General features: G+C 35.9%; 1 protein-coding gene across 6 annotated transcripts; it reads left to right on the forward strand.

Moving 5' to 3' along the window:
* The first annotated feature begins 221 nt into the window (after positions 1 to 221).
* Positions 222 to 8,615, forward strand: LOC149551068 (plasma membrane ATPase 1-like). 6 transcript variants are annotated; one of them, XM_089786645.1, is made up of 23 exons: positions 222 to 321; positions 437 to 555; positions 1,182 to 1,315; positions 2,252 to 2,371; positions 2,476 to 2,574; positions 2,695 to 2,832; positions 3,142 to 3,276; positions 3,482 to 3,661; positions 3,782 to 3,988; positions 4,147 to 4,266; positions 4,353 to 4,472; positions 4,549 to 4,671; positions 4,781 to 4,885; positions 4,982 to 5,126; positions 5,242 to 5,406; positions 5,845 to 6,083; positions 6,239 to 6,271; positions 6,431 to 6,512; positions 6,633 to 6,793; positions 7,140 to 7,325; positions 7,572 to 7,754; positions 7,856 to 8,034; positions 8,138 to 8,615. In XM_089786645.1, the coding sequence occupies exons 3-23, from the start codon at positions 1,262 to 1,264 to the stop codon at positions 8,232 to 8,234; spliced, it is 2,871 nt and encodes a 956-aa protein (XP_089642771.1). In that variant the 5' UTR covers positions 222 to 321; positions 437 to 555; positions 1,182 to 1,261; the 3' UTR covers positions 8,235 to 8,615. The 6 variants fall into 6 exon arrangements, with proteins under 6 accessions (XP_089642771.1, XP_089642770.1, XP_089642772.1 ...); XM_089786644.1 differs by lacking the exon at positions 222 to 321 and having other exon boundaries at positions 418 to 555; XM_089786646.1 differs by lacking the exon at positions 222 to 321 and having other exon boundaries at positions 425 to 559.
* Positions 8,616 to 10,136: the final 1,521 nt, after the last annotated feature.

A 10,136-nucleotide genomic window follows, 5' to 3' on the forward strand; every position in this document is an offset into this window, starting at 1 on the left:
ACTTTTAACTTTTTATGCATAACATTTATGTTAAATAACTTAAATTAGAATTCAAATAAGAATCCAAGAACTACAAATTATCAAAACTCTCACATTAATATTATGAGACATCTCATTTCATCTAAAAGAAAATATATTATAAATGAAGAAACAAAATATTTTAAGTAAAAATAAAAGACGAACAAATTATCAAAACTCAAACATTTATACTAAGACATCCCATTTTACAAAGAACCAAATGGATGCAAAGAGGCAGCCCCAATAATGAGGATAAAACAGAAGTATCATAAATCAAGGAGCTAAATACTATAGCTTCTGAAGGTACACTGAACTGGCTACAAAATTTTGCGTTACCCTGAACAGCTAAGATAGGTAGACAAAATACTAGATGTCAACAACGGCTCATTTGTAACCCCAAATTTTTAATATATATCAGGGGGACAGAGAGACATTTGCAGTTAAAGAGTATGAATGGAGCGTTCTCATCAACAACATGCACTATTATTGTTTACAGGGGAAATATCCAACCAAATCTGCAATCACATTAAAGAGTCAGTAGGTATTTCTTCTGTAGATTGGGGGTAGTGTTGTAAGAATGTGGACTTTTGACTGCTCTTGTTGTATTTAGCTCTATGCATTGTTTAGGATTGCTTAATCTTCAGGCTCGCCTGGATAAAATGGCATAGTTTTCATATAAATCTGTGAATGAATGATAAGAATATAAAAAATAGGTTCGAGTTATGTTTCTAATGGAGTTACTGACAGTAGTTTCAGCATAAGGGGCTGAACCATCAACATTAAACGGTTCTATATTGCCTTCATATGTGCTTTCAAGATTTGGAGGGATATTCATACATAATTCGACAGACCCATGAATGAAAATCCTGATATACTTCCTACTTAGAGATCTGCCAAATGATATCATCACGATAAATCTCAAATGGTACATTTCATTTGGCCAAAACCCAGTTCTATATCTTTCGGATATGTTCACAGCTACAGAAATTTTTCCTTTAAACTGTATTGGGATGAGACTACATCACTTTTGGGCCAACTATTTTATCCACTAGTTTACATGATTTTCATGTGGGTTTCTGTCAAGTTTTAGTAAATATTATCCAATTTTTGTTTGATTGTATTTTGGGTGGATTATGCCTGACGGTGACTTATTTGGTTCCCAGATGTGTCATTGAAGCGCTAGGCGTATTGGTTTGGGATAAGTGTCTGGTCTAAGGGGGAGAGAAGTAAAAGCTTCGTTACAATGGCGGAGAAGGATGGCAGCCTTGAAATGATCAACAAAGAAGCTGTTGATTTGGTAAGTGTTTTTTTGCTTTTGCGAATAATGTGATTTAGTACTGCAGGCAATTTTGATCATTGATTTTGGAGAGCCTGAACTACTTTGCCCGTAAATTTACTTTGTTGAGGATTCGGTGGGAGGTTTTTGCATTTCTCGGTTAGCTTGGCACCTATTGGGAATAAGTTTATCTTGTGGCATGTGCTTTCTTCATTTCATAGGTCAGGCATATTCTACAAAATCTGGACGTGCTTTAAATTGTTCTTCGGCGTGTTTCAGGCTTTTTTTCAGGATGAATGCCCACCAGAGATTTATGCTATCAGAATAAACACCCACTAGCAAAAAAATGCATTTGTAGCCGAGAAATTAGTAGCTAATACCTAGGCTTAGCCTGTTTCATATCACCGAATAATGATTTGGTTGATTGTGAGTTGATAAGGCTTAAGGGTCAAAGATTAACCCTGATTTTGCGTCTTCTAAGGCTTGAGGGTTATAACGATGAAAGAATCCCAATCTAAGCTGAGAAGAAGACTCTCCGTAAAGGTAAAATGTGTCTAATAGAAGCTGTAGGGCTATTCTGGCGACTTTCGGAACACCTAATAGCAGAATGAATCAACCCATCTTGTATATAATAAATCCAAATAGTGCTATCTCTGTTTAACCAGATTGACAATAGGATGGGGATCTTAGGCACCTCTTGTTTGGTATAAGACCTTCCTGCTGCAATTCTATTGCAAATTGAAATGAACACCGCTAGTGAAAAACATATAGAATATTATTTCAATCGTTCTGTGGATCTGAGTCTCTTGTGAGGTGCTACATATCAAATTTTGATATATTGTTTGGAGGGCAGTTTTATAAGGTTTTAAAATTATTGATTCAGGGATGAAGTGATTATAACCGCTGAGATTTTTCGTTTTATTTTAATTCTTTGATTTGTATTGGGTTTCAATGCAGGAAAACATACCCATTGAGGAGGTGTTCGAAAATCTTAGATGTACCAGGGCAGGTTTGACCTCCAACGAAGTGGACGAGCGGTTGACGATATTTGGATACAACAAGCTCGAAGAAAAAAAGGTAAGCCAACGTAAGGAAGAGGGGGATGCTTATTTTGCCTCTATGCAAATGGTTTATTACATTCTTCTTTAAGAGTCATCAGCTTTGTCAGTGCTTGGCTGCAGGAAAGTAAGTTTCTCAAGTTTCTTGGCTTTATGTGGAATCCCTTATCATGGGTTATGGAAGCTGCAGCAATTATGGCCATTGCCTTGGCAAATGGAGGAGTATGTTTGGAGTTCATTATTGCTCATTTTTTGTCATCATAATTTTATGTCTGTATTTTGCTTAGAATTTTGGAAATTTTGTTCATGTTTTGTGGGTTTTATTGCATGGTTGCTTTGCAGGGGAAGCCTCCTGATTGGCAAGATTTTGTTGGTATCATAACATTGCTCGTCATCAACTCCACTATAAGTTTTATTGAAGAGAATAATGCTGGCAATGCAGCTGCATCACTAATGGCCCGGTTGGCTCCAAAAGCAAAGGTCTGTCCTTGTTCTAAACCCTACAGCTTTTGCATGTAATAAGTTTTGTTTCCCCTTCTAAGATAGTTCTAAACAACATATTCCCAATGTGTAATTTGATTTCTTAATTTGATTGTGCGAGTTTTTTTCAGCATCAACATTTCAGGATCACACTCTGTGGTCCAGCATCAGGATGAGAGAATGCAAGAATAAAACACTGTGACCTGAAACATCGATGCTAAAAGAACTTACACAATCGAATCCAGAAATCAAATTACACATTCAAATGGATTGTGGAAATCTGATATTGTTAACATATTTCCAATTCAGGTTTTAAGAGATGCTCGTTGGAGTGAAGAAGATGCTGCCTGTCTGGTTCCTGGAGACATAGTTAGCATTAAGCTTGGAGATATTGTTCCTGCAGATGCTCGACTGCTTGAAGGAGACCCTTTAAAGATTGACCAGGTTGCTTACTGTATTTGATTATCATGACATCTAAATTGATCAGTGGCTTGAATGAATGAATGAATTATTAATGACGTCCATGAGACCAAGCAGTATAAGGAACCAGAGGAACAAAGCACTAAGCAATTTCCATATTCCTTTCCATTTCTAATCTTCTGCTACATATCTTAACCATTCGATTGACACACCTGTCTTCTGATGACAGTCTGCACTAACTGGAGAATCATTGCCTGTGACTAAGAATCCCGGCGACGGGGTTTACTCTGGATCAACTTGCAAGCAAGGCGAAATTGAAGCTGTGGTTATAGCTACTGGTGTTCACACCTTTTTTGGTAAAGCTGCCCATCTTGTGGACACTACGAATAATGTGGGACATTTTCAAAAGGTGAACAATTTGTTCGTAGGAAATTTGCTGTTCAGAAGTTATTTGTATTCAAATTATAATTTATTTTGATTTGCATGTGATCTTATGCAGAGTGTACCTTTTGTTGTTTGTGGTTTCCAGGTTTTGACTTCAATTGGAAATTTTTGCATCTGTTCTATTGCAGTGGGCATGATAATTGAAATTATAGTTCAATATCCAATTCAGCGTCGGCCATATAGACCTGGAATTGATAATCTATTAGTGCTTCTAATTGGTGGGATTCCAATTGCAATGCCCACTGTTCTTTCCGTAACTATGGCCATTGGTTCACATCGCCTTTCTCAGCAGGTCACCTGAGATATAGTTACATCATGTTCTTTTATGCATTTTGAGATTAGGATATTGCCATCATTCTAAGATGAAGACTTACATGTATGACTTGCTACATTCTTTCCAAATTTAAGTTTGAATGGAGTGAATAGCTGTATCTGCTCTGATTTTTACAGGGTGCTATTACAAAAAGGATGACTGCTATTGAGGAAATGGCTGGGATGGATGTGCTTTGCAGTGATAAAACTGGAACATTAACACTTAACAAGCTTACTGTGGACAAGAATCTGATTGAGGTCAGACATCCACCATGTCTTAATGCTTCAAGTCTGCTCTAAAGATCTAGAACAAGAATCAAACTGCTCATCATTTTTTTTGGCAGGTATTTGCAAAAGGAGTTGATAAGGATACAGTGGTTTTGATGGCTGCCAGAGCATCCAGAACAGAAAACCAAGATGCCATCGATGCAGCTATTGTTGGGATTCTTGCTGATCCAAAAGAGGTAAATAGATTTAGGATGCCGAAATTGTATTGGTAAGTCCTTTCATCATTGTACTGATTATTAATTTTTTTTTTAGGCAAGGGCAGGCGTTCAAGAGGTTCATTTTCTTCCTTTCAACCCAACTGACAAACGGACAGCACTCACTTACATTGATGGTCAAAGCAAAATGCATAGAGTTAGCAAAGGCGCACCTGAGCAGGTGTCATTTACACACTTCTTTTTCCCTATAGTTCCTTCTCTTTAGTCTTATTGGTGGGAATTAAATAAATTTGTGCATCGCTTAAGTGAATCTCATGTGGAGTCTCCAGATACTTAACCTGGCACACAATAAACCAGAAATTGAACACAGAGTTCATACTATAATTGATAAGTTTGCTGAGCGTGGACTTCGATCTCTTGCAGTTGCATATCAGGTTAGTGAGTTTCAGCCTTGTGTTTTTGTGTCAGTTTCCTTAAATTAGTATTTTGTATCTCAGCATTTCTCTTACAGTAATTGTATTCTTTTCCAGGAAGTGCCTGACAATAAGAAGGAAAGTCCAGGAGGACCCTGGCAGTTTGTTGGTCTTATGCCCCTCTTTGATCCTCCACGCCATGATAGTGCAGACACAATCAGAAGGGCTCTTAACCTTGGTGTAAGCGTTAAAATGATTACAGGTATCGCTGGTTTCATGATAACAATGTTTTAAATCATTTCATGTGAATGGGAGTTCAATGATTGTTTGAACATATAAAAACAAAATGATTTATTTTTGTTTTAAACATTCATCAGGAGATCAGCTAGCTATAGGCAAGGAAACAGGACGTCGATTGGGCATGGGTACAAATATGTACCCATCTTCATCTCTGCTAGGCCAGTCCAAAGATGAAACAATTGAAGCTTTACCAGTGGATGATTTGATTGAAAAGGCTGATGGTTTTGCTGGTGTCTTCCCTGGTATTCATTCAGTTGCTTCCATTTCATTTTTGAAAAAACAATTTGAACCATTTAAGTTGACCAAGTACTGCTGCTAGGTATAGCTTCCTTAACTTAAGCAGCAACCAGCTCCTTAGGCTTAAGCAATAAGCACACCACTCAACACCAAGAGATGCACAATCTAGACTTCTTTCTCAATGCCTCCCAATTCCAAGCAAATAGGTGGTTACATTAAGAAATATTGAAGATGTTAGGAATATTGCATTTTGACAATTTAAGCTTGCTCAATCTGTAGCTTTTATTAAACAAAACATCATAGAAATTGCATTAAAAAAGGTTTATGATTTATGATGATGCTGAAGTTAAAAGCACCTAACCTGCATGCTTTCTATATGAAGTTTTTAAGGTTTACCTTGAGTCTTACTAAAAGTCTTTTGCTTTGATTTCCTTTTACTTCAGAGCACAAATATGAGATAGTGAGACGGTTGCAAGCAAGAAAGCATATATGTGGAATGACTGGGGATGGTGTGAATGATGCACCAGCACTTAAAAAGGCAGATATCGGAATTGCTGTGGCAGATGCTACAGATGCAGCTCGGAGTGCTTCTGACATTGTGCTCACAGAGCCAGGATTAAGCGTCATAATTAGTGCTGTGTTAACAAGTCGTTCAATCTTCCAACGAATGAAGAATTATACTGTAAGAAAACATTAATTCAGTTGCATTGGTCTTAGTATCAAGTAGCTTTATAATCTTTTTTTATTTCCAAATTAATTAAAGTCGCTGCCTTAGCTTGTAAGAATCACTACTGTTACAATTTCTAATATTTAACTGAAACTTCTCATGTCATGCAGATATACGCTGTGTCCATAACAATACGCATTGTGGTGAGTACAAATATCATGTTGGATTGGTAAAATCAGATAAGAAATTCTCCAATCATTTTCTCATTATATCTATACCCCAGTCAGGATGATATCATATTCTATACTCCATTGTATCTTAACTCGCAAATATCTGTTTGACTTTGGACATTTGTGAAACAGCTTGGTTTCATGCTTCTGGCATTGATATGGAAATTTGATTTTCCACCATTCATGGTATTGATAATTGCCATATTAAATGATGGTGAGTGTTTTCTTATGTAAAAATTTTAGAGGATTGAGAAAATAAAATTGACAATGTACTTGAATACAAACTTTGTCAGTTCTTCTCTTAATGCTGTCAATGTGTTTAACACCTGAGCAGGGACTATAATGACCATTTCCAAAGACAGGGTGAAACCATCACCTCTGCCAGACAGCTGGAAGCTTTCTGAGATTTTCACCACAGGGATTATCATTGGCAGTTATCTAGCAATGATGACTGTCATATTTTTCTGGGCAGCCTACAAGACAGATTTCTTTCCAGTAAATATAAACTCCTATCTAGTTTTCAAATCATTTAAATTATTCAACTTGTTTATGGTGATTTAATAGGGAATGAAAATCTTATATTCACATTTCTGGGTAAGAATGCGTGTGAGTTTATTAGCATTTAACATTTCTGATCATACTCAATGATCCATCATCAGGATGAGAAAGCTAAGAATGTATCATTGAGTATGATCTGAAATGTTGATGCTAATAAACTCACACACAATCTTACCCAGAAACGTGAATATAATATCATAGATTGTGGAAATCTGTTATCATTAATAAAAATATTGATAATTGATTTGTTGTGTTGATTGGGGTTCTCTTGTAATTCTCACAGAGAACATTTGGTGTGTCAAATCTTCATATTCCAAGTGAAGAAAATACTCGAAAATTGAGTGCTGCAGTCTATCTACAAGTGAGCACTATAAGCCAGGCTCTTATATTTGTGACCAGGTCTCGAAGTTGGTCTTTTGTAGAGCGACCTGGCATGTTGCTTCTAGGTGCATTTTTCATCGCTCAGCTGGTGGGTATTGATTTCCATATGCCAAGTCTCGTCCTTAAACTATTTGCAGATCTTTAAGGATATTCTTCTTGATTTTTATAAATATGCCATTTTTTTTGTTATGTTTGCTCAAAATAGTGTCCTAGCACAATCACAAACACAATTACTGGTGCACATTTGTATTCATTGCAATTAATTTTTCATTAGTTTTTCAATCTTCATTAAGTATACCGTTCTCTAACAATCTTTGTTGCTATGATTTGGCAGATTGCAACATTGATTGCTGTTTATGCTAACTGGGGATTTGCTGCAATAGAGGGCATGGGTTGGGGCTGGGCTGGTGTTGTGTGGCTTTACAACATAATCTTCTACTTCCCACTCGATCTTATCAAGTTTGCAATTAGATATGCCATCAGTGGAAAGGCTTGGGATTTGCTTATTGAGCAAAGAGTATGTGAACTAAATTAATCCAACTTATATGTTCTTTTTCTGCAATTATGATACTCGGGTGCCTCTGAAAACTGATTTCTTTATGATCTTGTATGTTTCAGATTGCCTTCACCACCCAAAAGGATTTTGGCAAAGAAGCCAGAGAAATAAAATGGGCCCATGCTCAAAGGACTTTGCATGGATTGGAGCTTCCAGATACTAAGATATTTGGTGACAGGAACAACTTCAGAGACCTCAATCAGATGGCTGAAGAGGCAAAAAGACGTGCTGAGATTGCAAGGTAAGATCTTGAGGCCATGGTCTTGTTGTTCCTTTCATCGATAATTATTCTGCACATTTTGAAAACTGCTATAATATTTTTTATTTTTACTTGATGTTTACAGGCTGAGAGAATTACATACTCTAAAAGGACATGTTGAGTCTGTTGTTAAGCTCAAGGGATTGGATATTGAAACAATTCAGCAAGCTTACACTGTTTGAGAGATGCCAGTTCTAACTTAGTCTGCTACAGCGTTACATTGTATAATTATTTTAGCAACATTTGGGTAGCCACACCTACAGACAAATATTTTTAGGGAGAAGTTCCAAAATAGGGAAAGTTATATCTGCTCTTACATAGTTTTATGTTTTTTTCCCTGGGAAGACATAATCAATGATGTATATGAAATCTGCGCTAGTCATTAATAAGAAGCTAGATGCTTTTCATATTCAGTGGCAAGTGGTTTATAATCACAACTTGAAATGGCAAAAAACTGATAGCTTGACACTCTCTGAGCTGTTTGAAACCAAACATGGAGTGTAATTCGTGAAGGATATATGCATTGGATAGGATATGAAGCAATATGTTGCATTGATGAATCAGTTGCTTGTGAGGATCAATTGAATCTTATTCGTAATTGTTTAATAGGCTTAACAAGCATAATTGTCTTGTAGCGGAATAGCTCTGTATGAATCTATGTAAGTTAAATTCCCAATTTGTTTGTTTAGTTGGTATGAATGGCCTTTATTTTATATTTAAAATGCCCTCTTTTTAATTGTGTTTATTGAATTCACTGTTTTTCTGGTTCAAGATTTGCATTATGTTAAGCAAGGAACACCCCATCCACACCTACACATTTGGAAAGAGCCCCACCATCTATGTAAACTAATAAACTACTTGCTAGATAGTCACTGCAAGTTAAATGTTATCACGACGATTGAGACTCTGAGAATGAAATTAATGTTCCCATTTTTGTTGTTTGCATTGTTCTTCTGTATATTTAGTATTCTTTAAGTAATGGCTCCTTGTGGGTCATTCAGTTTTTTTTTGAGTGAGAAAATATGATTATTTTCTAGGGTGTAATTATGAAACGGTTATTCAGTTTTTGTTTAGCAAGAAAATATAACTATCTTCTAGGGTGTTATCACTCCCAGATTCATAGAGTGGTAGGTCCTGATTTTTTCCGGAAAAAAGAAGTTAATAAGGTTTTGAGTATAGCTTAATCACCCGTAGATTCACGGTGGTAGGTCCTGAATTTTTCCGGAAAAAAAAGGCTAATAAGGTTTTGAGTATAGCTTAAGGTGTTATCAAAATTTGATCTTATGACATGGACGCGTCTGCTAATTTTAAATATTGTTGACACTTATCTAAGCGATACCACTGTTTTTAGGATGACAAAGTTTACTTTGCCATCATCATTACATGTATTTGAGGAACAGCAACAAACCTATTTAAGCAGCTTTAAGGAACAACTTTGTAAATGACCATTCTAATAAGTAATGTACCATGAGTGCATGGAAAGAAAAGCTTTTTAATGTATTAGATGATTATATTAATCAAGAAAGATATTTTTAGCTAGGTCTTTATATGAAAAAAGAGAATAAATTCTATAAGATTACTTTTCTTTTTGAAGGATTTTCTTTTTAAAGTCATAAAATTTATGTTCAATTGACAATTTCAAACTCTTCTTCATAGGAACTTGATGGATTTAAGCATGTTATTGTTTGTTTGAATCCAAATCTTGTGTGCTTAGTGTTGCCTATTATTTTGAAAGAAGTTTGTGTCATGTTATATGATCTTTCATAGAGTATTGGTCTATGGAAATTGTGGAACATGCATGAATGAAGGATTGAGAAGCGTATTTGGAATAATTCTTTCATTTGCCCCTTTTACATGTTTGTGCTCTTGTGAAGATTAAAAGGGATTCATGTATCCCTCTTACAAAGAGCATTTGTCTTTCCTCCCTATCTAGACCTTGCCTCCACGAGGTGGAATAGCTCTCCCTTTTAGATGATATTCTTGTTGCAAGATTGGCAACATTATATATTCTTGCTAGCTCAAATCTCCTTCCCTCAAAACTATAAAGATTTTATTTGGAGGAAAATGGAAATTTCAAAGTTCAA

The sequence above is a fragment of the Cupressus sempervirens genome, chromosome 6 (assembly GCF_028749045.1).
Source record: "Cupressus sempervirens isolate cs-2001-9-10 chromosome 6, ASM2874904v1, whole genome shotgun sequence".
Taxonomy (NCBI): Eukaryota; Viridiplantae; Streptophyta; class Pinopsida; order Cupressales; family Cupressaceae; genus Cupressus; species Cupressus sempervirens.